Genomic DNA, 26,194 nt, shown 5'->3' with positions numbered 1-26,194 from the left:
CACCTTGGCAGCTGTCAAATTAGTATGATTTTGATCATATGCAAATCATGCAACAAAATAGCAATGGATGAGTGGATTGCTTAGACCGTTTTGTAATGAGCAGTTGGAGGTGATTTGACTGTCATACGCAAGTAATTGTATTTTAGAGAGACACAAGTGAGAACTTTGTCTACCGTTTTTTTTCTGTTGCCTGAAGATATATATTTTCAAACTGCTGTAGCCTACAGACTATTTGGTAACACTTTTACAAGACAGTGCTACTGTGTAACTGCTCGTGTAATTTTGTAATTACTCATTGTAACTAATTGTAACAATGTACTTACAGTAGTAATCCTTAACCCTAACCCAGTGTACTAATGAGTAATTACAATACTTGTTACACTGTGATTACAGGAATAATCACTGTTATAAGGGCACTAATGTAAAATGTAACCGAACATTTTTGTAGCCCACCAGTCCTACCTTGAATTGTGCCTTTTTTTTTATAGGCATGTGTGTGCTTGTCAAATAACTTTGACTCACTGTCTAAGGGTGGGACTTTTACATACTGTTGATTTTTTTTACTGGAAGAAGTTGGCACGGAAGACTAATGTACTGCTATTCGATTCACGAGTTGGCAGGGGATTGGATACAACACTTAAACAGCTGCCTAGACAGACAAGACATCCACAGGGATGGAGGGGTAGAAATTATGAGCTTCAAATTGAAGTTAAAGTACATAAATTCATTGTAAACAGTGTTCAAAACCACTCCAAAGGGGACACAATAATCAAATTAAACTATCAGTTGACATCTCAAAATTAATATAAAATGATCAAAATAGACTCCTAGAACATCTTTATCACTAGTAGTGTTTTACCCATGAAGGCAGACCACAACAAGAAATTACATGACAAAAATGACTTTTTACTTTCCTATGCTTCTTTCAGTTTATGCCTAGGAACCTAAACCTCTCCTCTCTCCTCCTCACACCTCCAGGTGGGTGCCAGCTGCCCGGCGGTATGTGAGTGTCCAGCTGTGCCCCCCCGGGGCGAGTGCGGTGGCTGACGGCTGCGGGTGCTGCAAGGTGTGTGCCTCCCAGCTGAACCAAGACTGCAGCCTCACGATGCCCTGAGAGCATGGCATCTTGGCAAGATGAGTCCGGGCTGAGCAGGGGGCTGCCCATGGAATGGTCCATGCCAGGGGGAGAGGAGAGGGGACACTCCAGCTGGTTGGGTCCCCCTGTGGAGCCCTCTCTCTCAGGGCTGCCGCTGGGGGTGGACATGGTTGTAGTGGTGGGCACAGTGCAACGCACTGTTGGACAGGGGAGGCTGTGGCTGGGTCTCCTTACCCGTCTCCCCCGCTGTAGGGTCACCTGGTAGGGCGGTGCCGGAGCCAATCGGATCAGGGTTCCTCAAACCTGTTGTGAATTTAAAGAACATTTGAATTACGAGGACATATTCACGAGGACATACACTGAACAAAAACATGAATGCAACATGTAAAGTGTTGGTCCCATGTTTCATGAGCTGAAATAAAAGATCCCAGAAATTTTCCATATGCACAAAAAGCTTATTTCTCTTAAATTCTGTGAACAAATTTGATTACATCCCTGTTAGTGAACATTTCTCCTTTGCCAAGATAAGCCATCCACCTGACAAGTGTGGCATATCAAGAGGCTGATTAAACAGCATAATCATTACACAGGTGAACCTCGTGCTGGGGTCAATAGAAGGCCACTCTAAAATGTGCAGTTGTGTCACACAACACAATGCCACAAGTTCTGAAGCAGCGTGCAATTGGCATGCTGACTGCAGGAATGTCCACCAGAGCTGTTGCCAGAGAATTGAATGCCCATTTTTCTACCGTAAGCCACCAACGTTGTTTTAGAGAATTTGGCAGTACATCCAACTGGCCTCAACTGCTGACCATGTGTATGGCGTTGTGTGGTCGAGCGGTTTGAGTGCACCATGGTAGCGGTGGGGTTATGGTATGGGCAGGCATTAGCTACATACAACGAACACAATTGCATTTGATCAATGTCAATTTGAACGCACAAAGATACCGTGACGAGATCCTGAGGCCCATTGTTGTGCCATTCATCAGCCGCCATCACCTCATGTTTCAGAATGATAATGCACAGCTCCATGTCGCAAGGATCTGTACACAATTCCTGGGAGCTGAAAATCTCAGTTCTTCCATGGCCCGCATACTCATCGATCAACGTATACTACAGCGTGTTCCACAGGAAACAATCAATAGCCTGATCAACTCTAATGGAAGGAGATGTCGCGCTGCATGAGGCAAATGGCGGTCACACCAGATACTGACTGCTTTTCTGATCCACGTCCTTACCTTCTTTTTTACGGTATCTGTGACTAACAGACACAGATCTGCATTCCCATTCATGTTAAATCCATAGATTAGTGCCTAATGAATTCATTTAAAATTGACTGATTTCCTTATATGAATTGTAACTCAGTAAAATCTTTGAATGCATGCTGCGTTTACATTTTTGTTCAGTATACATACAGTGCATTCGGAAAGTTCAGACCCCTTGACTTTTTCCAAATGTTGTTACTTTACAGCCTTATTCTAAAATGGATTTAAATAAAATTTAAATCTCAATCTACACACAATACCCCATAATGACAAAGCGAAAATTGTGTTGGGCTAAATTATAGATGGGCTATGTACAGGTGCAGTAATCTGTGAGCTGCTCTGACAGCTGGTGCTTAAAGCTAGTGAGGGAGATAAGTGTTTCCAGTTTCAGAGATTTTTGTAGTTTGTTCCAGTCATTGGCAGCAGAGAACTGGAAGGTGAGGCAGCCAAAGGAGGAATTGGTTTTGGGGGTGACTAGAGAGATATACCTGCTGGAGGTGGGTGCTGAGATAAGGGGGACTTTACCTAGCAGGGTCTTGTAGATGACCTGGAGCCAGTGGGTTTGGCGACGAGTATGAAGCGAGGGCCAGCCAACGAGAGCGTACAGGTCGCAGTGGTGGGTAGTATATGGGGTTTTGGTGACAAAACGGATGGCACTGTGATAGACTGCATCCAATTTATGGAGTAGGGTATTGGAGGCAATTTTGTAAATGACATCGCCGAAGTCGAGGATCGGTAGGATGGTCAGTTTTACGAGGGTATGTTTGGCAGCATGAGTGAAGGATGCTTTGTTGCGAAATAGGGAGCCAATTCTAGATTTAACTTTGGATTGGAGATGTTTGATGTGAGTCTGGAAGGAGAGTTTACAGTCTAACCAGACACCTAGGTATTTGTAGTTGTCCACATATTCTAAGTCAAAACCATCCAGAGTAGTGATGCTGGACGGGCGGGCAGGTGCAGGTGGCGATCGGTTGAATAGCATGCATTTAGTTTTACTTGTATTTAAGAGCAGTTGGAGGCCACGGAAGGAGAGTTGTATGGCATTGAAGCTCGTCTGGAGGGTTTTTAACACAGTGTCCAAAGGGCCAGAAGTATACAGAATGGTGTCGTCTGTGTAGAGGTGGATCAGAGACTCACGAGCAGCAAGAGCGACATCATTGATGTATACAGAGAAGAGAGTCGGCCCAAGAATTGAACCCTGTGGCACCCCCATAGAGACTGTCAGAGGCCCGGACAAAAGGCCCTCCGATTTGACACACTGAACTCTATCAGAGAAGTAGTTGGTGAACAAGACGAGGCAATCATTTGAGAAACCAAGGCTATCGAGTCTGCCGATGAGGATGTGGTGATTGACAGAGTCAAAAGCCTTAGCCAGGTCAATGAATACGGCTGCACAGTATTGTTTCTTATCGTTGGCGGTTAAGATATCGTTTAGGACCTTGAGCGTGTCTGACGTGCACCCATGACCAGCTCTGAAACCAGATTGCATAGCGGAGAAGGTGCGGTGGGATTCGAAATGGTCGGTAATCTGTTTGTTGACTTGGCTTTCGAAGACCTTAGAAAGGCAGGGTAGGATAGATATAGGTCTGAAGCAGTTTGGGTCAAGAGTGTCCCCCCCTTTGAAGAGGGGGATGACCGCAGCTGCTTTCCAATCTTTGGGAATCTCAGACGACACGAGAGAGAGGTTGAACAGGCTAGTAATAGGGGTTGCAATAATTCTGGCAGATAGTTTTAGAAAGAAAGGGTCCAGATTGTCTAGCCCGGCTGATTTGTAGGGGTCCAGATTTTGCTGCTCATTCAGAACATCAGCTGACTGGATTTGGGAGAAGGAGAAATGGGGAAGGCTTGGGCGAGTTGCTGTGGGGGGGTGCAGTGCTGTTGACCGGGGTAGGGGTAGCCAGGTGGAAAGCATGGCCAGCCGTAGAAAAATGCTTACTGAAATTCTCAATTATAGTGGATTCATCAGTGGTGACAGTTTCCTATCCTCAGTGCAGTGGGCAGCTGGGAGGAGGTGTTCTTATTCTCCATAGACTTTACAGTGTCCCAGATTTATTTTGACTTTGTGTTGCAGGAAGCAAATTTCTGCATGAAAAAGCTAGCCTTGGCTTTTCTAACTGCCTGTGTATATTGGTTTCCAACTTCCCTGAAAAGTTGCATATCACGGGGGCTGTTCGATACTAATGCAGAACGCCATAGGATGTTTTTGTGTTGGTTAAGAGCAGTCAGGTCTGGAGAGAACCAAGGGCTATATCTGTTCCTGGTACTAAATGTATTGAATGGGGCATGCTTATTTAAGATGGTGAGAAAGGCATTTAAAAAAAATAACCAGGCATCCTCTACTGACTGGATGAGGTCAATATCCTTCCAGGATACCCGGGCCAGGTCGATTAGAAAGGCCTGCTCGCTGAAGTGTTTCAGGGAGCATTTGACAGTGATGAGTGGAGGTCGTTTGACCGCTGACCCATTACAGATGCAGGCAATGAGGCAGTGATCGCTGAGATCTTGGTTGAAAACAGCAGAGGTGTATTTACAGGGCAAGTTGGTTAGGATGATATCTATGAGGGTGCCCGTGTTTACGGCTTTGGGGTGGTACCTGGTAGGTTCATTGATAATTTGTGTGAGATTGAGGGCATCAAGCTTGTTTAACCATGTAGGTAGCAACGCTGCTCAGCAGTTCCTGTCTGTGGCAGCCAAGCTGCACCATAGAAATGGAATTACTAGAATGAGAATCCCATTGGGTGCAGCCAAATGGCGATGGCCTGGGTTGTTTCATGTTCTACTCATTCTAGTTCTATGGTGTTTCCACTCCTGCCTGTGGCAGCCAGGCAGCACCATAGAAATAGAATTACTAGAATGAAAAAGAAAACCTTGACAGCCTCATAGTCATGGCAATTTGACTGCACCCTCATAGCATTTCCATTCTAGTGATTCTGTTTCTATGGACAGAAGTACAGCCCTGGCCTGCATCATGTTTGGGAGCGCTATTACTGGGTAAGCCGAGCTGGTGGCCCCAATCCACATAGAGGGAGAGGAGAGAGAGGCCTAAACCCAAGCCGAGGGTAATTCAGCATACATTTGACAAATGGAATCCCCGAATGTAGGGCTTATGCACATCTGCAAGTGAGATGAGGGGAATGGGCTAGCCATCATCGGAATGCTGAACAGCTCTATGACTACAACACACACACACACACACACACCCTAGCTGTTTTAATATCAGCCATAGTCACACTGATACACACGTCTACTGAAGCACGACAACAAGGAAAACAGAAGAACTGCCCAAAGAAGAAGAGAAAAAAGATTGTTTGAAGGGAAAAAACTGCAGAGGGATGGAGGGACAAGGACACCATTCATGTGCTGGGAGAGGCCAATCAAAACAGCCATTAACTAGCATGAGACCAATTGCATCAGAAGAAGAGCAGCGGCTCAGGAAAACGGGTGTCCCGAAACCATCACAATACTCCCTCAAAATGACATGTAGCTAGTTCCTCCAAAACAATGTAACAATAGCAACAGAGAAAAGTTGTTCATGTGTAGCCTAATTTTATCAAAGCTAATCTTATGACACTAGAAATACTGAACTTTAACCCTTGATATTTCTCACGACTGCTCACTGTGACGATGGAAATGCATATACAGTTGAAGTCGGAAGTTTACATTCACTTAGGTTGGAGTCATTAAAACAAATTTTTCAACCACTCCACAAATTTCATGTTAACAAACTATAGTTTTGGCAAGTCGGTTAGGACATCTACTTTGTGCATGACACAAGTCATTTTCCATCAATTGTTGACAGACAGATTATTTCACTTAAATCACAATTCCAGTGGGTCAGATGTTTACATACACTAAGTTGACTGTGCCTTTAAACAGCTTGGAAAATTCCAGATAATTAAGTCATGGCTTTAGAAGCTTCTGATAGGCTAATTGGCATCATTGAGTCAATTGGAGGTGTACCTGTGGATGTATTTCAAGGCCTACCTTCAAACGCAGTGCCTCTTTGCTTGACATCATGGGAAAATTTAAAGAAATCAGCCAAGACCCCAGAAAAAAAAATATAGACCTCCACAATTCTGGTACATCCTTGGGAGCAATTTCCAAACGCCTGAAGGTACCACGTTCATCTGTACAAACAATAGTACGCAAGTATAAACACCATGGGACCACGCAGCCGTCATACCTCTCAGGAAGGAGACTCATTCTGTCTCCTAGAGATGAACGTACTTTGATGCAAAAAGTGCAAATCAATCCCAGAACAACAGCAGAGGACCTTGTGAATATGCTGGAGGAAACCGGTACAAAAGTATCTATATCCACAGTAAAACAAGTCCTATATCGACATAACCTGAAAGGCCGCTCAGCAAGGAAGAAGCCACTGCTCCAAAGCTGCATAAAAAAGCCAGACTATGGTTTGCAACTGCACATGGGGACAAAGATCGTACTTTTTGGAGAAATGTCCTCTGGTCTGATGAAACAAAAATAGAACTGTTTGGCCATAATGACCATTGTTATGTTTGGAGGAAAAATGGGAGGCTTGCAAGCCGAAGAACACCATCCCAACCGTGAAGCAGGGGTGGCGGCATCATGTTGTGGGGATGCTTTGCTGCAGGAGGGACTAGTGTACTTCACAAAATAGATGGCTTCATAAGGACGGAAAATGATGTGGCTATATTGAGCAACATCTCAAGACATCAGTCAGGAAGTTTAAGCTAGGTTGCAAATGAGGCTTCCAAATGGACAATGACCCCAAGCATACTTCCAAAGTTGTGGCAAAATGGCTTAAGGGCAACAAAGTCAAGGTATCACAAAACCCTGACCTCAATCCTTTAGAAAATGTATGGGTAGAACTGAAAAAGCATATGCGAGCAAGGAGGCCTACAAATCTGACTCAGTTACACCAGCTCTGTCAGGAAGAACGGGCCAAAATTCACCCAACTTATTGTGTGACCCAAGTTAAACAATTTAAGGGCAACGCTACCAAATACTAATTCAGTGTATGTAAAACATCTGACCCACTAGGAATGTGATGAAAGAAATAAAAGCTGAAATAAATAATTCTCTCTACTATTATTCGGAAATTTCACATTCTTAAAATAAAGTGGTGATCCTAACTGACCTAAGACAGGGAATTTTTACTAGAATTAAATGTCAGGAATTGTGAAAAACTGAGTTTAAATGTATTTGGCTAAGGTGTATATAAATTTCCGACTTCAACTGTAGTTACCTTTTAAGAAACCAATGCAAGAAATAACCTTAACATCTCTGAAAATATAACACTAGTCTCCTTCTGAAAACAAATCCCCTAAATTACTGGCATCCCCATGTGTCATCTCACCAGGAATCATTCCAGTCCAGCTACAGTTGGATGTACACCAGAGGGGGTATACAGCAATGTCATTAAAGCCAGGCTGTAATCCAAACTCTGTGAGTCATGCTAGACTACAGCAATATGTGGGACAATTGCTGCTCTGGCTATCAGTGCATTAAATCTCTCTAAGGGTAACGGTAGGACAACAAAAAAATGGGGCAGCTTCAATGTGAGCACTGTGTTGTGCCTATGCACGAGTTTGTATGTAAACCGCTATCCACGTGCACAATTATCACATTGTGTGTGCGCCTCAGCGCATCCTATCCTCGCTTCCACTGTCCACAGCAACAGACAGACCTATTGTACCTCCAACTACCAACCCTCTCTATCCCCCATTTCTCCCCCCGAACCCCTAATCCACCCATCCCGTCCCCTCTCTCCCTCCTTGTACGTCCTGTGCCTCCCCCTCAGGCCATGCTTGACATCAAGGGCAGCCCCCACGCTAAACCCCCAGTCCTACCTCCTGTACGCCCTAACCTCGCTGTTGCTACATCTCATTTATAGCTTTGTTCCCTTCTGTCCGCTGACACGTGGCTTGTTCCTCAACGCCACAACATCCAAGTGCATGCGACTGGCAGCATCCAAAATGGCAACCTGTGATCTATATAGTGTGCTACCTGGGAATGGGCCCTGGTCAAAAGTAGTCCACTATGTAGTGCCCAGTTCTTCTCCCACTCTGGTGTCTAGGGTTAGTATTATGAACCCTGTGCTCTTCTAACGTCACTGTTGTTGACATATTCCCTCTGATTCTGTAATGGCTGCATATTAACCATTGTCTCTAATATGCTTGACCTCCCCTAGTCATCCAAAATCGTCATGGCAATGACAGCCTGGTCTCCACATGACCTTCCTTGACAAAGTGAATTATATATACATTCATTATATCGGCCATGACTAGGGGAGGTACAGCAGATGTTATCTAGAATCGAGATGAATCTAATGAATAAGTTGCTTTGACGGTAAACTTGAATGATGACCAGACACATTTGGGCTAATTAGAATGACATGTCATCCAGTGAAGCTCCCTCAGACTACCCAAGTTCCCTAAACGTAAGCACATTCAGAACAAGAATTGCTTCCTGAATTCTTAGTTTAGCTATAAGCGCCCTCCTGATAATCACATTTCCATGAATACCAAGGGGAACATGGCTTTAAAATACACATTTCCACCATCCTCCCTCCAAACGAATTCAAAAGCAATGCAATGTGACTAATAATTTATTCTGCAATGGTAGTGAGTGTTTTGTCAGAGGGGGGCTAGGCCAATCTGACCCTGATCAGGTGATTCAATAAGATACAGATTAAAAGGATCACCAGCACTGCTGCGTCATCCTCAAACAGATTACAAACAGATTAAACACTGTACACCAACATAACCCAGGGTGCCCTTGCATTTGCCTAGGCATTAACAGAAAATACACACATAAACGATACATGGGATGTCCGTGGGATTGGTTTAAGCCTCACTTTCCCACAGTAGATGAACCAACCAGATCCCCTTTTCTGGGGCACTGATCCAAACTGATCTGGGGCCAGTATAGTTAGTGCGGCATCAAACAGAAACCATCTGACCTATTACTGGCACACCTATGCCACTTTAGTACAATAGCCACGGGACATTGTGTCACCAGTTGATTGTGTGTTCATTCAGCTCTATTTTAAAGTTTTAAAGCTAGTTTCCTGAAATTCTATACATTTTGCTACGTCTTATGTTGTGTTATTATGCTACACTACATGACCAAAAGCTTGTCAAACATCTCATTACAAAATCATGAGCATTAAAATAGAGTTGGTCCCCACTTTGCTGCTATAACAGCCTCCACTCTTCTGGGAAGGCTTTCCACTTGATATTGGAACATTGCTGCGGGGACTTGCTTCCATTTAGCCACAAATGCATTAGTGAGGTTGGGCAATGATGCTGGGCAATTAGGCCTGGCTCGCAGTTGGCGTTCCAATTCATTCCAAAGCTGTTCGATGGGGTTAAGGTCAGGGCTCTGTGCAGGGCAGTCCAGTTATTCCACACCAACCTCAACAAACCATTTCTGTTTGGAACTCCCTTTGTGCACGGGGGCATTGTCATGTTGAAACAGGAAAGGTCCTTCCCCAAACTGTTGCCACAAAGTTGGAAGCACAGAATCATCTAGAATGTCATTGTATGCTGTAGCGTTAAGATTTCCCTTCACTGGAACTAAGGGGCCTATCCCGAACCATGAAAAACAGCCCCAGACCATTCATTATTCCTCCTCCAAACTTTAGTTGGCACAATGCATTGTGGCAGGTAGCGTACTCCTGGCTTCCGCCAAACCCAGATTTGTCCTTCGGTCTGCCAACTAGTGGAGGGTGATTCATCACTCCAGAGAATGCGTTTCCACTGCTCCAGAGTCCAATGGCAGCAAGCTTTACACTACTCCGGCCAATGCTTGGCATTGCGCATGGTGATCTTAGGCTTGTGCGCGGCTGCTCGGCCATGGAAACCCCTTTCACGAAGCTCTGGATGAACAGTTCTTATGCTGACATTGCTTCCAGAGACAGTTGGGACCTCGGTAGTAAGTGTTGCAACCGAGGACAGATTATTTTTATGCACTACGTGCTTCAACACTCAACGGTCCCATTCTGTGTGTTTGTGTGGCCTACTACTTTGTGGCTGAGCCGTTGTTGCTCCTAGCCGTTTCCAATTCACAATAACAGCACTTACAGTTGACCAGGGCAGCTCTAGCAGGGCAGACATTTGACAAACAGACTTGTTGGAAAGGTGGCATCCTATGATAGTGCCACGTTGAAAGTCACTGAACTTGACGGTAAGGCCATTCTACTGCCAACGTTTGTCTATGGAGATTGCATGACTGTGTGCTCGATTTTATACATCTGTCAGCTGAAATGTTCGATCCACAAATTTGAAGTGGTGTCCACATACTTTTGTATATATAGTGTATCTGAGTGACTCAAACATGATATCAAAATCAATGGGGGCCCCATGCCAAGACATTTGGAGAATTTTAGGGGAAACACTGCCATGTTGTTTTTGTATTATCACCCCTCTAGTATGTAATGTCTCTGAAACAATACAGTTATACTGATCTGTAGCATCCTGTATCTGGGCAAATAATGGCTTGCTTTGTGAGTAACTTTAACTAGTTACCATTCTATTACCGCTTGATTCCGTGCTGTAATGTAAAGTGCTACCAAAATGACAGGAACAACAGACTAGAAGGGAGCTTGTAGTAGCTGCAGTAGGGCAGGATACTGGAGTTTTAGGCTTGGTATGTCAGGTCATGGAGTTGCTCCCAGTATCTCAGCGTCAGCAGCACAGCAGGATAATGGAGTGGAACCTTTAGCACAGGGCAGGCCTCTGCTGATCGCTACAGCCAACCAACCACAGTGAGAGAGTCATTGTGACGAACAGATAGAACCTGTCAGAGATGCAGAGACAGACATACAGAACCTGACAGCAATCCAGACAGACACAGACATCAGGACAGCTAGATGATATCCCTCCCCCCTACTACCACGGCCCTTATTGTGGCAATCAGCAGTTTGTACAGCAGAAGCACGCCACAGCCAAGCCGGTGTAAAACACAAGACTGTTAATTTGACATCACAAAGGCCTATTAGCTTACCATTCAGTCACAGTTCACCTCAGCATGGATTGCTGTAGCAACAGCAAGTAGCAGGGATGATGAGAAAGAAGTGAGGTTTACACAGCTGTGTGTGAATGCCAACTGTCACTTTTACTGAGCTGTAATGTTCAAATGCCCCATCTGCGTGTGTGTGTGGTAAACGGGTATAGCATTTCTTTTCAAAACAAGGTCATGGGGATGTGTGAAGATCAGATAATTGTTTTCTTGAGAGCCCGTGTGTTTCACTCTGTATGGTGAGTGCATTTCCTAGATAAGGCTAAAAGCAATGACTTGATTTCTCACTCAACACACCCTGTGCTGGTGAAATCTACCCAGCGCTTTCACTTGGTGGTGCATGTCTCTAGTCTGTTCTATTCCACCGTTTATAATATTAACCATAACTGGTCTGAAATGCAAGGTCATTTATTCCTTGAATAGTAGTCCCCAAAAGAGACTGAATGCAGACGCCTGGGGCAGAATACTTCACTTGTTTATTGTCAGCCATAATACCCCTTCCATAATAAAATGTTAGCTGCAATTCATGCTAATGTTTGAGATCTTTCGCCCTCATTATATTTGAGTAAAGCCAACCCAAGGCACATCCATTTCTGACTACAATATTGTAACGGCTGTAGCATGCCTTCACGAGCAAAACGCATACATCTGAAGGACAAATAACCTGCGTTGTATAGGCTACAAAGAACTGGCTGAGGATGTAATTCCGTGGGTTTATGCCTGTTTCAGTTTATGTTTGTGTGATGGCACTTAGCCCGGATTTCAGGCCAATATGCTGATGCATATGGCTGCTACCTGTACAACAGGCTCTCGCGCTGCAGATGATGCTTCAGCAACTGTCACCAATTCAAATGGCAGCTCAAGCCTATGTCTTGCCGTGCAATGTGACAAGAAGAAGGCCATTCAAACATTGCAACGATTGTAAAACGATATATGAAATTGAGGCCGCGCAGGGGAAGAGGCCACAATGTATCCTCTTATTTCTGTGCGTAAAACAGTAGCCTACCGAAAAATAACGGGGTTGTAGCCTATTTCGGCTATTTTCTTTTTCGCTTGCCTTCCCTTTCATTTGAGGGGCCTATTCGCTTTCCGGAAATATGCAAATGAAGACCACTGTATTAATTCGACAAGAGAGAAATGGAGCAGTATCAGCCCCGCTGTCGCTGAGTAACCTCTGATGAAGATTAAGGCTTCCTCAATGTAACAATACACAGGGTCTATGTGCTTTGTTTTGGAGCATAAACGTAAACTTCGCTCGATCCATCTACATGCATAACAAATGTTTCTGTGACAGATGGAATTATAACAAGAACAACAGTAAATAATACATTTATGAATAAAACAGCAATGCCTACCTGAATGTTCCCATAATCGAATCGGCTCTTGCTCGTAGCTGCTATGTCATGCCAACACACGGACACCACGAAACTAGCACAGAATAAAACATTCACAATGTCGACTTCACCGCTTTATGAAAAATACAGTACGAAATGCTACGCCGAAGCCATCGCTCGTGCTGCTGTTTTATTAGAAAATGCGAACTCGCACAGCTGTCCGTCTGTCGGCGCTTCCTCATGAAGACCTATAACCAGCTACAACTACTAGACAGGGAGCTGTCCACCCTTTCTCCCCTGTCCTCCCCAACTATGTAATAATACAAATAAGGCAGACATAAAAATTGCTTTAAACAGCAGCGTCAATCATAAATAGAAATCATAAACAGAATGGAGTGCTTCAGAGTTTCTACACCTTTTGCCTTGAGGTGGTACACACACACCAATCAGATTACAACACAGACCTGATTGACATGTCTAAAGCCAATGAATTGGCTTAATTAAGGTATCCTTTGTAGTGACACCGCAATTATCCACTCATGTCTATTCTTTATTCTGCGGGGAGGCGGGGCTTGCAGGTGTCATCGGCATACAGTGGTGTGCTTACTGTATGGTATTGAGCATAGTGTATTAGAGATGTATTCCCTCTCAAGAAAGTTAAAATGCGGGAATTATTCAAATGTGACTCTTATTATGTAAATTGCAATTAGGTTAGGGCATTTAGCCTATACCTATATAGCGACAGGTAGCCTAAAAAATCTGTCGTTCTGCCCCTGAACAAGGCAGTTAACCCAATGTTCCTAGGTCATCATTGAAAATAAGAATTTGTTCTAAACTGACTTGCCTAGTTAAATAAAGGTACAAATAAAAATAATGACTGGCACAGTGAACATACTCATTACAATGATACTGTAGACAGTACACAGCAAATTGACCTTAAGAATCTATAGCATGCAGGTGGGTCTGTAAAAAAAAGTAAAAAAGAAGATCAAAATAGCTGCAAGTTGTGTTTATTAAGTTAAAATGGGGGGGTGGTAATAAAATGGGTTGTGAGTAGCGGGGGTTGTCTCCCTCTTCTGATGGCTCTGATGTTTTTTTAGAAAGTGGGTTGGGGGAGGTGGCATCAGGGTTTCCAAAACTCGTCTCTGCATAGTTACTTTTTGCATCTTTTTTTTGCAGGGGAAGCAAAATAGTTTTGCCAGGGCAGCTGTGATCCGCGGGAAGAGAGCCTGTTTTTTCTTCGGCTCATCTGCAGCCATAGTACCTGAATAGGTGACAGAGAACAGGGCATGAAATCAGGCTCGTGTTCATTAAGGCACACAGTAGCAAAATGTTTTGAAACAGAAAACAAAAACAAGCATTTGTTATTGGCAAGTTCAAGAAAGTTCCTCCCTGTTTTAGTCTGTTCTCTTCCCTTTAGTGGCTAATGAATAAGACCCTGATAATTTCATCATAGTCTCCCGTCCTTACATTACAATAGTGTGCTGAAGACAGATGCACATGTTGACTGAAAAGAAGTGAGGACTTACTATCATTGCCAAGAGGAGACACCTTGTTCTTCTTCTGGTCCTTGTTATTACCTCGCTTCTTCTTTCCTGACTTCCTCACTTCTTCCTTAATAGCCTCTTCCTTCTCCTTCTGCTTCTCCTTCTCCTTAGTAGAGAGAGAAACAGATTTGAGTCGATGCCTCACAATCAAACAGCCCAAATAACTAAACGATCTACTGGTTCTTGTCTGTCTCATGTGTGGAGGTGATGTACTCGAGGTCTGTTAAGAGGGCACAGCTGATGGACTCGGTGCTCTCAGAAATTTAGCTAATTACCTGGGACTTCTCAGAGATGGCTGAGCTTACAATGGTCTTCTCCAAACCAGTGCTGTCATCAGCCATCTCCTCTAGGTCCTCTTCAAGGGTTTCCCTCCGGGCCAGGAGCTCCTCGGTGAGTGTGATATCACTCCTTGAGGACGTTGAGGAGTGTGACCTCCCACTAGCACGGCTCCTCCTGGCTCCAAAATGGCAGTCGGAACTCCAGTCCTCGGAATAGTCATCTATGACTTGTGTGATGGTGTCCGCCATGCACCTGATGGCTCCCTCGCCACCAGAGCGTGCGGCACGCAGTTGAGCCCGGTTGGAGTCCGAACGCAGGGACAATCTTTGAGCTGCAGTCTTCACGATGGCCTTCACCGCATCCTCCCCAATGAATTGGATGCTCTCCTCCAGGCCAAAGACGACAGAGATGTCAGCATACTTAAGGGCATGCCGGACCTCCAGAAAGAGATCCTTCATCAGCCTGAAGGGGTCATTGGCCCTCCTTGTCTGGGGGGACTCTGAGGCCTCCAGTCGGCACATGATGCCGTGGAGGATAAACTTCAGGGTCTGGGGGCTTATGACGGTGGCCCAGGGAGTGCTGCAAATGAGGATGTCCTCTTCAATAAGATTCTTGCCTGGTAGGAGGGAGGGAATCTTCTCAAGGGCCTTGGTGGGCATCAGGGAGCTGTCACTCACGTCGGACACCTCAGCTTCTCCCACCTCTTCTTCCAGGGTCTGGGAAGGAGCTGCCCGTGCTGCATGGGTGGTCGTCACAGAGTTGTCCTTCATGGAGGTGCTGGGCACTACCTCTTCTTCATCCAGGCAGGGTCTGGGCAGAAAAACATCCAGAGTCTGGGCAGGAGCTGCCCATGCTGCCTGGGTTGAGGTGGAGGGTTTAGGGTATGAGACAGTCATGGCACTCACTACTACCTCCTCCTCTTCGGGTGAAGAGGGACATTGAGAGTCAGGGAACCTTTCCCTGGCACCGGAATCCAATCCTAAGAAAACACACTCATATTCTGAAATGGTTCAAAGCCACATTCATGTATAACACTATGCAGTATCTGGCACATTTACTATAATGGTAATACACTGGTTATTACACAGGTTATTACATTGTTATTACTGTTCATATGGGTAAAACAGGTTATAAGTGTACCTTTCTGGATGATGAGCCTGGCCTTGTAATCGTTGTTGCAGGTACTGTTCAGGATGTCTCCCACCCTGGAGGTCAGGACCTGGCAGACGGCCCCTAGTCAAATCAACATTTATTTAATACAGGGGTGTCAAACTCATTCCATGGGGGGCCGAGTGTCTGCAGGTTTTAGTTTTTTCCTTTCAATTAAGACCTAGACAACCAGGTGAGAGGAGTTTCTTACTAATCAGTGACCTTAATTCATCAATCAAGGGTGGAGTGAAAACCTGCAGAAACCCGGCCTTCTATAGAATGAATTTGACATTGATTCAAAGTAATACTTCACACATAAAATGTCTCCAAACACTGTATAGAAAAATAAGAAAAAAAGAGGAGAGAGAAATTGAAAATACAATTACTGACAATAAGGGAAAAGAAAGAAGGGGAATATGCGGGTGCAAAAGAAGGTAAAAACAACATAATAACTAACCTAGTGCCTCCTTGTTGTCATCGGAGAGGGAGAGGGAGCCGGAGGACTGGAGGGTCTGGAGTCTGCCCTTCTCCAACAGAGCGGCCCACCTCCCACGGGACTCTGCCAACTCCTCCTCCCCAAGCCCACTTGACCAGGTGGAGTCGCTGTCCCACAACTCCTCCTCGCTGGATGTGGGGGTGTTCCCCCAGCCGTCCCTATACATCCAGTTGAAATTGTCATTCCACATAATGTCTCTACCTGGTGGGGTGGTCGGCAGACCCAAGAAGTTCTCCAGCAGATTCTTAATGGCACGTTGGATGAACATGTACAGCACGTCTGTGAAGAATTCATTGGAGAGCCTACGGTTGGCAGCCAGGTCTTTCAGGATGGGCTCGGACCTGCTCTGGCGGGCCATTGGCCTCCTGCCCATACCGCTGTCTAGAAGCATCTGATACACCTTGCAGATGAGCTCCTTCCCAAAGTAGTGGACCTTCCCCCTGAAGATCCTGTTGACCAGCCTCCATGAGGACAGGATCTGCCCCAGGGGCTCCACTGCCTTAATGTCCATGATGTCATTCAGTGAAACATCATCCTCACTGCTGAACTCCTGGTGGAGTTCCCGGTCAGTGTCGGAGTGCGCCAGATGAACAATAACATCAAAGATGTTACTGGCTGTGACTCCTGCCTCTCTGTGGCCGGTGGTGGGAATGGTGGTCTGGCTACAACTTCTGCCGCCATGCCCAGACCGGGGAATGCTGGGAGTGCTGGCAGTCTGGGTCTCGTCCATCTCCCCAGCAGGGCTGCTGGTCTCCCCAACTTCCCCTGGCCTCTCCCCAAACAGGGCAAAGACAGGGAGGGACCCCTCGCTAAGGACTTTATGGACGTCACTTCCCTTGGGACTCCTCACTGACCCCAGTTCTCCCAACTCTGTTGGTGACCCAGGGCGTCTCCCATTTCGGCTGTTGTTGCCTCTTCCAGACCTCATGTGGTGGATGCGTCCGGCGGCCTCCTGGGCACTCTCACATGCGCCCCTGAACAGCTCTGAGAAGATGCTGGAGAGCTTCTCTTCGGTCAGAGTGATGCCTGGATGGGTGATCTCCAGGTCATCCTCACCAGAAGAGAAGAGGTCCTCCTGGGCCCTTTTCAGGATGTTACTCACAGACAGATCTGCTATGCCCTGAAGCTCCTTGTCGGTCTCAGAAGGGGGAGTGGGCGGCTGCCCGCCCAGGAGCCTTCCCTTCGGCTCAGAACTCCGCTGGTGGAACTTTTCAGAGATGATCTGGAGCACACCTGACCCCCAGCGGAATGAGTCTGACGACTCTGGTCTGGAGGTCCTGTGCAGAGCCATCACTGGGAGGAACACCTCACTGGAGACACACACCACCCACTCGATGACTTCGTCCAGGTCGCCTATTGTCACGTTCTTAGAAAGAGAAACAGAAAACAACAATCTGACAGCTAGTAGTTTTTATGTTACAAGATAGTTGTTTCCGATGATCCCTCCACCCTTAAAAGCAGAAAAAATGGGGGACTTACCATTTGTTTGAGGAACTTCCTGATAAGCTTTCTCTGACTGGAAAACAAACAAACACCAGGAATCATTGGCAACTTAAACTAGTGTTTATATACAGTAGATTATATTTTTTCTGCACATAATGAGGTTCACAGCAGGACTCACGGGTGAGACTTCAGGAAGTTTGTTAGAGAGAACGCCTCAGGTGAAATTGGACAGGAGGCATCATCGCTCTTAGCCTCGGACGTGACATCACTCTTTGGGGTCAGGAGGTCATCAACAGATGGAAAGGAGATCATTATCTCCCCATCATTAGGTGTCAGGGGACCTGGGGTTTCTGAAACAGAAGACAATCAGAATTACCACCGAACAAGCTAGTGACCACAGCAACGATTCTATTGAAGTTGTATAATCAGGAATAAACACTGTGTCACCAATACCCACCTGTTGTCTCCATTTTAGTAACTTTAGTGCCCTTCTTGATAGCTGGCAGGACACCTACAGAAAGAGGAGAGTCGTAGATAATAGTGGATCCTTCCACCATACTGTATGTCATTTTAGAATTCCATTAAAAAATCAAAGAATTTTGGAAGTGGAGATCAATACTCACTGTTACTGGTTGTTTGAGATAGAAGCGTTTGAGGCAGTGCCAACACACCAACTACTTGGCGGCTTAGGTTTACCACCCCTGACTTAGCCTCCCTAGCCCTTCTAGCCTTGATAGCCTCTCGGCTGGGCCTGGGGCCTTGTGGGGGCTTCGGCTCAAGGTTCTGAGACAAATAACAACAGTGGGGAAATCATATCACCATAGAAACCACCTATTTCACCATAGGCACGGTGGTACTAAGTGACATGTCAACTTAACGGTTAACCGTAAATTAAAGTCAGAATTAAAATCAGAATTCCAATACTATTAGTTCTAACTAGTAGGTGGTCCATGTGTCTTAATAGCGTTATTATCTTGTTGTAAACTGGTTTTCAACCCGTCATATTACTAGATTACAACCAACTGGTCTCTGTTACAACCAGACGTTTTGCAACAGAACTAAAAGCTGTTTGTTACCTTTAGAGGGCTGTCCTTGGGGCAGTCTCCCAGGGCTGGCAGCCTTAGTCCATCATGGCCAGCGGAATGGACGTCAGTCTGGAGCACCTGCTCTCCAGCACTAGCTTGGAGGGTCCCAGCCTGGGGTACAGGAACATAAGGAAATACATTTAACCAGAGCCCTCCATTATTATGCCCGCTTCTCCAAATATAAATCATAACCTTAGAATTACAATCAGAATTAAAATCAGAATTCCAATACTATTAGTTCTAACTAGTAGGTGGTCCATGTGTCTTAATGGCATTATTATCTTGTTGTAAACTGGTTTTAAACCCGTCATATTGCTAGATTTGTTAAAGGAATTTATAAAGGTTGGAGATAAATGATTAAATAATTCTACCCGGAAACTTAACCATTAGGGGTTAGAGGTTATGTAGCATAGACAAGGAGTAATTAAAGCTGATAAACATAAGTCCAAATAGGTTGGGAAGAGAGGAATGTACGTGTGTGCCGAAAGAAAGCAAAGAGAATCTTTAACCAATGTTTGAACCGACCCAGCTATAACTCTGGGGAGATAAGATAGGACAGGGAGAACCCCTCCAGGTTTCCCTTATCTTGGGGGGAATGGAACTGTCAGTTGGGTAGTGATCAACTGTGGTGAGAATTGTAGAGAGGTAGATAGGATAGCTCTCCTAATGTTAGTGTGTATGTATGTGCGTAGGTTAAAAGAATGTTATAAAAGGAACATCTTTGTATATGCACGGTAGAGCTCTCTCAAATAAATTGGATTTGACTAATTGGGAATTCTGTCTGTTTCATTTAAACTAGAACTTTACACACACTGGGTTGCAGACCTATAAAGATAATTGAAATTTATGAACATTGATTACAAAATCATACAACAATTTGGTCCTTCGAGCGGATTTCCAATATCTGTCCGTTACAACCAGACGTTTTGCAACAGAACTAAAAGCTGTTTCTTACCTTTAGGGGGCTGTCCTTGGGGCAGTCTCCCAGGCCTGGCAGCCTTAGTCCATCATGGCCAGCGGAATGGACGTCTGTCTGGAGCACCTGCTCTCCAGCACTAGCTTGGAAGGTCCCAGCCTGGGGTTTATGAACATAAGGAAATACATTTAACTTGAGCCCTCCATTATTATGTCCGCTTCTCCAATTATAAATCATAAGCTTAGAATTACAAACAGAATTAAAATCAGAATTCCAATACTATTAGTTCTAACTAGTAGGTGGTCCATGTGTCTTAATGGCGTTATTATCTTGTTGTAAACTGGTTTTCAACCCGTCATATTGCTAGATTACAACCAACTGGTCTCCGTTACAACCAGACGTTTTGCAATAGAACTAAAAGTTGTTTCTTACCTTTAGGGGGCGGTCCTTGGGGCAGTCTCCCAGGGCTGGCAGCCTTAGTCCATCATGGCCAGCGGAATGGACGTCAGTCTGGAGCACCTGCTCTCCAGCACTAGCTTGGAGGGTCCCAGCCTGGGGTACAGGAACATAAGGAAATACATTTAACCAGAGCCCTCCATTATTATGCCCGCTTCTCCAAATATAAATCATAACCTTAGAATTACAATCAGAATTAAAATCAGAATTCCAAAACTATTAATAGTTCTAACTAGTAGGTGGTCCATGTGTCTTAATGGCGTTATTATCTTGTTGTAAACTGGTTTTAAACCCGTCATATTGCTAGATTTGTTAAAGGAATTTATAAAGGTTGGAGATAAATGATTAAATAATTCTACCCGGAAACTTAACCATCAGGGGTTAGAGGTTATGTAGCATAGACAAGGAGTAATTAAAGCTGATAAACATAAGTCCAAATAGGTTGGGAAGAGAGGAATGTACGTGTGTGCCGAAAGAAAGCAAAGAGAATCTTTAACCAATGTTTGAACCGACCCAGCTATAACTCTGGGGAGATAAGATAGGACAGGGAGAACCCCTCCAGGTTTCCCTTATCTTGGGGGGAATGGAACTGTCAGTTGGGTAGTGATCAACTGTGGTGAGAATTGTAGAGAGGTAGATAGGATAGCTCTCCTAATGTTAGTGTGTATGTATGTGCGTAGGTTAAAAGAATGTTATAAAAGGAACATCTTTGTATATGCACGGTAGAGCTCTCTCAAATAAATTGGATTTGACTAATTGGGAATTCTGTCTGTTTCATTTAAACTAGAACTTTACACACACTGGGTTGCAGACCTATAAAGATAATTGAAATTTATGAACATTGATTACAAAATCATACAACAATTTGGTCCTTCGAGCGGATTTCCAATATCTGTCCGTTACAACCAGACGTTTTGCAACAGAACTAAAAGCTGTTTCTTACCTTTAGGGGGCTGTCCTTGGGGCAGTCTAACAGGGCTGGCAGCCTTAGTCCATCATGGCCAGCGGAATGGACGTCTGTCTGGAGCACCTGCTCTCCAGCATTAGCTTGGAAGGTCCCAGCCTGGGGTTTATGAACATAAGGAAATACATTTAACTTGAGCCCTCCATTATTATGCCCGCTTCTCCAACTATAAATCATAAGCTTAGAATTACAAACAGAATTAAAATCAGAATTCCAAAACTATTAATAGTTCTAACTAGTAGGTGGTCCATGTGTCTTAATGGCGTTATTATCTTGTTGTAAACTGGTTTTCAACCCGTCATATTACTAGATTACAACCAACTGGTCTCCGTTACAACCAGACGTTTTGCAACAGAACTAAAAGTTGTTTCTTACCTTTAGGGGGCTGTCCTTGGGGCAGTCTCCCAGGGCTGGCAGCCTTAGTCCATCATGGCCAGCGGAATGGACGTCTGTCTGGAGCACCTGCTCTCCAGCACTAGCTTGGAGGGTCCCAGCCTGGGGTACAGGAACATAAGGAAATACATTTAACTTGAGCCCTCCATTATTATGCCCGCTTCTCCAAATATAAATCATAACCTTAGAATTACAATCAGAATTAAAATCAGAATTCCAAAACTATTAATAGTTCTAACTAGTAGGTGGTCCATGTGTCTTAATGGCGTTATTATCTTGTTGTAAACTGGTTTTAAACCCGTCATATTGCTAGATTTGTTAAAGGAATTTATAAAGGTTGGAGATAAATGATTAAATAATTCTACCCGGAAACTTAACCATTAGGGGTTAGAGGTTATGTAGCATAGACAAGGAGTAATTAAAGCTGATAAACATAAGTCCAAATAGGTTTGGGAAGAGAGGAATGTACGTGTGTGCCGAAAGAAAGCAAAGAGAATCTTTAACCAATGTTTGAACCGACCCAGCTATAACTCTGGGGAGATAAGATAGGACAGGGAGAACCCCTCCAGGTTTCCCTTATCTTGGGGGGACTGGAACTGTCAGTTGGGTAGTGGTCAACTGTGGTGAGAATTGTAGAGAGGTAGATAGGATAGCTCTCCTAATGTTAGTGTGTATGTATGTGCGTAGGTTAAGAGAATGTTATAAAAGGAACATCTTTGTATATGCACGGTAGAGCTCTCGCAAATAAATTGGATTTGACTAATTGTGAGTTGGGAATTCTGTCTGTTTCATTTAAACTAGAACTTTACACACTCTGGGTTGCAGACCTATAAAGATAATTGAAATTTATGAACATTGATTACAAAATCATACAACAATTTGGTCCTTCGAGCGGATTTCCAATATCTATCCGTTACAACCAGACGTTTTGCAACAGAACTAAAAGCTGTTTCTTACCTTTAGGGGGCTGTCCTTGGGGCAGTCTCCCAGGCCTGGCAGCCTTAGTCCATCATGGCCAGCGGAATGGACGTCTGTCTGGAGCACCTGCTCTCCAGCACTAGCTTGGAAGGTCCCAGCCTGGGGTTTATGAACATAAGGAAATACATTTAACGTGAGCCCTCCATTATTATGCCCGCTTCTCCAACTATAAATCATAAGCTTAGAATTACAAACAGAATTAAAATCAGAATACCAATACTATTAGTTCTAACTAGTAGGTGGTCCATGTGTCTTAATGGCGTTATTATCTTGTTGTAAACTGGCTTTTAACCCGTCATATTACTAGATTACAACCAACTGGTCTCCGTTACAACCAGACGTTTTGCAACAGAACTAAAAGTTGTTTCTTACCTTTAGGGGGCTGTCCTTGGGGCAGTCTCCCAGGGCTGGCAGCCTTAGTCCATCATGGCCAGCGGAATGGACGTCTGTCTGGAGCACCTGCTCTCCAGCACTAGCTTGGAGGGTCCCAGCCTGGGGTTTATGAACATAAGGAAATACATTTAACTTGAGCCCTCCATTATTAAGCCCACTTTTCCAACTATAAATCATTTCAATCTGTTTTTACAGCATATACGCTATACTACCAATAAGATAGCCTCATTACATATCAAGAGAGAAAGCCCCAGAATTAACAAAAACATTTTTTTATCACTTATGAGACTTACCTTTTGAAGAATTTTTCTCAACCGTTTATGATTTCTATCCATTGTGTTTTCAGGCACCCTTCAGATTGGACCTGACATTTTTTTTTATAAACAAATACATTTTAAAATATATATATATTTTTTTATTACAAAATCTTTGCCCGTTTTGCTGTACTCACAGAATGTCGTCTTTGTCGACTCAAAGTGATTTATTTGAACATGAGGATGACTGTCCTTTGCAAATCATCAACTCAACTGAGCCAGTAGGCACTGAACCTTCCCTCGAGTGCGTTTACGTCATAGGCTCATATATTACGTCATGCCATTGTACATGATTACGTCAACTACAATAGCACAGAGCGACCACTCTGGGAAATTAAGGCATTGTTTCTGATCACATACGAAATCTCTATAAAGTTTACAATGTAACCTAATTCACTTTGGTTCAGTGAGGTTTAATCGTATTTTATGGATAAATGTTGCCCTCTGTTGGCCATAACTGAAATAGTCAGGAATTAAAGTCGCGCCATCATCAGTCTGCACACTCCCACTGTTGGACTTTTAACAGCTACGGTTAAAATAACATCTATTTAGTGTCAATAAAATGGACCAACCAAATTATGGTCAAATAAATCAAATCATTGATGGGTTTGGCGAGGGAAGACAGATGTGGTAAGCTGATTGGATAAAGGCAGGCCCACATATTGCCAATTATGAATAAATGGTTTAAGCCAACTGCCTATTAGTCCAAGATACTCATTACAGTCATTTCACACTTCTATCATAATTTATACAAACTGAATGAATGCATGCTGTTGGTTTGTAAATGTTGTAAATAAATATGTATATATGGTGTATATAATTATTAATATTAATATTGTTTCATTCACTTATCTTTTTGACCTGCACTGTTGGAGTTCAGATCTTAAGAATTTCACTGTACCCTGCAATTACATCTGCGACCCTATGTATGTGACTAATAAATTAATCTAATCGATTCGAATCTAAATTCAGAAATCATTCCTGGGTTAGGAAACCTAGTCATACGTAGCTATAATTTACAGCAATCAGAAATGTTTACATTATTGCTGAATAAGGCTATCTCGGTGTACTTTTTTCATAACAGTGTTGTCAAACAAGAAATGATGCCCACAATTAAGTTAAGGGTAGCTGGTGAAATCCCGCCTTATTTGCTGTCATTTTCAAGATCGGCATTTGAATAGGCTTGGTTCGTTTTCAGACCGGTTTGGGGAGATTGCCTTTTAAATTAACCAATAGTGGCCACGACGACACGAGCACAGTGCTTCCGGACTTGAGTACTGCCCCTGTGAACCTAGCTAGCAGTGATAGTCAATCAATCAATCAAGTTTATTTTATATAGCCCTTCGTACATCAGCTAATATCTCGAAGTGCTGTACAGAAACCCAGCCTAAAACCCCAAACAGCTAGTAATGCAGGTGTAGAAGCACGGTGGCTAGGAAAAACTCCCTAGAAAGGCCAAAACCTAGGAAGAAACCTAGAGAGGAACCAGGCTATGAGGGGTGGCCAGTCCTCTTCTGGCTGTGCCGGGTGGAGATTATAACAGAACTATGCCAAGATGTTCAAAAATGTTCATAAGTGACAAGCATGGTCAAATAATAATCATGAATAATTTTCAGTTGGCTTTTCATAGCCGATCATTAAGAGTTGAAAAACAACAGGTCTGGGACAGGTGGCGGTTCCATAACCGCAGGCAGAATAGTTGAAACTGGAATAGCAGCAAGGCCAGGCGGACTGGGGACAGCAAGGAGTCACCACGGCCGGTAGTCCCGACGTATGGTCCTAGGGCTCAGGTCCTCCGAGAGAAAGAAAGAGAGAAGGAGAAAATTAGAGAGAGCCAAGATTTTCAAAATGTTCATAAATGACAAGCATGGTCAAATAATAATCAGGAATAAATCTCAGTTGGCTTTTCATAGCCGATCATTAAGAGTTGAAAACAGCAGGTCTGGGACAGGTAGGGGTTCCGTAACCGCAGGCAGAACAGTTGAAACTGGAATAGCAGCAAGGCCAGGCGGACTGGGGACAGCAAGGAGTCATCATGCCCGGTAGTCCTGACGTATGGTCCTAGGGCTCAGGTTCTCAGAGAGAGAGAAAGAAAGAGAGAACGAGAGAATTAAGTAAGTAAGTTGTAACTTCAAAGATGAACGGTTAATTGAAAACGTGTTCAATGTACCTACTAGCATACAACTTAGAATGCACTTTTTTATATATATATATTTTTAATACATTTTATCCCCTTTTCTCCCCAATTTTCGTCGTATCCAATCGCTAGTAATTACTATCTTGTCTCATCGCTACAACTCCGGTACGGGCTCGGGAGAGACGAAGGTCGAAAGCCACGCGTCCTCCGAAGCACAACCCAACCAAGCCGCACTGCTTCTTAACACAGGCGCCTCCAACCCGGAAGCCAGCCGCACCAATGTGTCGGAGGAAACACTGTGCACCTGGCCCCCTTGGTTAGCGCGCACTGCGCCCGGCCCGCCACAGGAGTCGCTGGAGCGCGATGAGACAAGGATATCCCTACCGGCCAAACCCTCCCTAACCTGGACGACGCTAGCCCAATTGTGCGTCGCCCCACGGACCTCCCGGTCGCGGCCGGCTGCGACAGAGCCTGGGCGCGAACCCAGAGACTGGTGGCGCAGCTAGCACTGCGATGCAGTGCTCTAGACCACTGCGCCACCCGGGAGGCCCCTAGAATGCACTTCTAATACACTTTCATACTAAGTAGTATTGGATCTTGGAACAGATTGTGATAGATGGTCTGACTTAAGTAAGGATTTAGCCAAAACGTAGTAAAGTGTATTTAAATGTTATTTTATGTAGTACTTGGATTTCAGACTGAGTGGGTTGACATTTTTGTGACTGACATATTATTTTCCTATCGTCTCTCCCTCAGACATGAGGCGTGATGTTCAGGACATCTTCAGGCTCACACCCCATGAGAAGCAGTGCATGATGTTCAGTGCCACCCTAAGCAAAGAGATCCGCCCTGTCTGCCGCAAGTTCATGCAGGATGTAAGTTGGAAGGGGTTCCCGTAACCACAAGTTATGTACATGTTCTGAAACATAAAGTAGCAGTTTTACAC

At 44.4% G+C, this 26,194-nt stretch overlaps 1 protein-coding gene across 6 annotated transcripts; it reads right to left on the bottom strand.

The window, feature by feature from the left end:
• Window positions 1–837: 837 nt before the first annotated feature.
• Window positions 838–25,817, bottom strand: LOC129849001 (uncharacterized). Of its 6 annotated transcripts, none has more exons than XM_055916086.1 (18): window positions 22,777–25,817; window positions 22,384–22,503; window positions 21,409–21,528; window positions 21,013–21,132; window positions 20,046–20,165; window positions 19,653–19,772; window positions 18,689–18,808; window positions 18,236–18,395; window positions 18,070–18,123; window positions 17,791–17,962; window positions 17,649–17,685; window positions 17,162–17,535; window positions 16,131–17,125; window positions 15,665–15,757; window positions 14,521–15,503; window positions 14,228–14,351; window positions 12,720–13,962; window positions 838–1,399 (listed from the first exon to the last, which is right to left on the bottom strand). In XM_055916086.1, exons 1-17 carry the CDS (start codon window positions 22,972–22,974, stop codon window positions 13,712–13,714), a joined length of 4,161 nt encoding a protein of 1,386 aa, XP_055772061.1. In that variant the 5' UTR covers window positions 22,975–25,817; the 3' UTR covers window positions 838–1,399; window positions 12,720–13,711. The 6 variants fall into 6 exon arrangements, with proteins under 6 accessions (XP_055772061.1, XP_055772060.1, XP_055772058.1 ...); XM_055916085.1 differs by having other exon boundaries at window positions 16,131–17,535; window positions 22,777–22,896; window positions 23,091–25,817; XM_055916083.1 differs by having other exon boundaries at window positions 16,131–17,535.
• Between the last annotated feature and the right edge of the window lie 377 nt (window positions 25,818–26,194).

The sequence above is a fragment of the Salvelinus fontinalis genome, unplaced genomic scaffold (assembly GCF_029448725.1).
Source record: "Salvelinus fontinalis isolate EN_2023a unplaced genomic scaffold, ASM2944872v1 scaffold_1331, whole genome shotgun sequence".
Taxonomy (NCBI): domain Eukaryota; kingdom Metazoa; phylum Chordata; class Actinopteri; order Salmoniformes; family Salmonidae; genus Salvelinus; species Salvelinus fontinalis.
Note: the sequence above shows the minus strand (reverse complement) of the source record. Positions and strands in the feature narration are given on the sequence as shown.

Bases quoted from the DNA above. Each gene is read 5' to 3' on its own strand.
- LOC129849001 (XM_055916083.1), bottom strand. From the start codon at position 22,974: ATGATTTATAGTTGGAAAAGTGGGCTTAATAATGGAGGGCTCAAGTTA. The intron at 19,773-20,045 runs GTAAGAAACAAC...CATAAACCCCAG, and splicing joins CCAAGGACCGCCCCCTAAAG to GCTGGGACCTTCCAAGCTAG. The intron at 18,124-18,235 runs GTGAGTATTGAT...CTCTTTCTGTAG, and splicing joins ATCTCAAACAACCAGTAACA to GTGTCCTGCCAGCTATCAAG.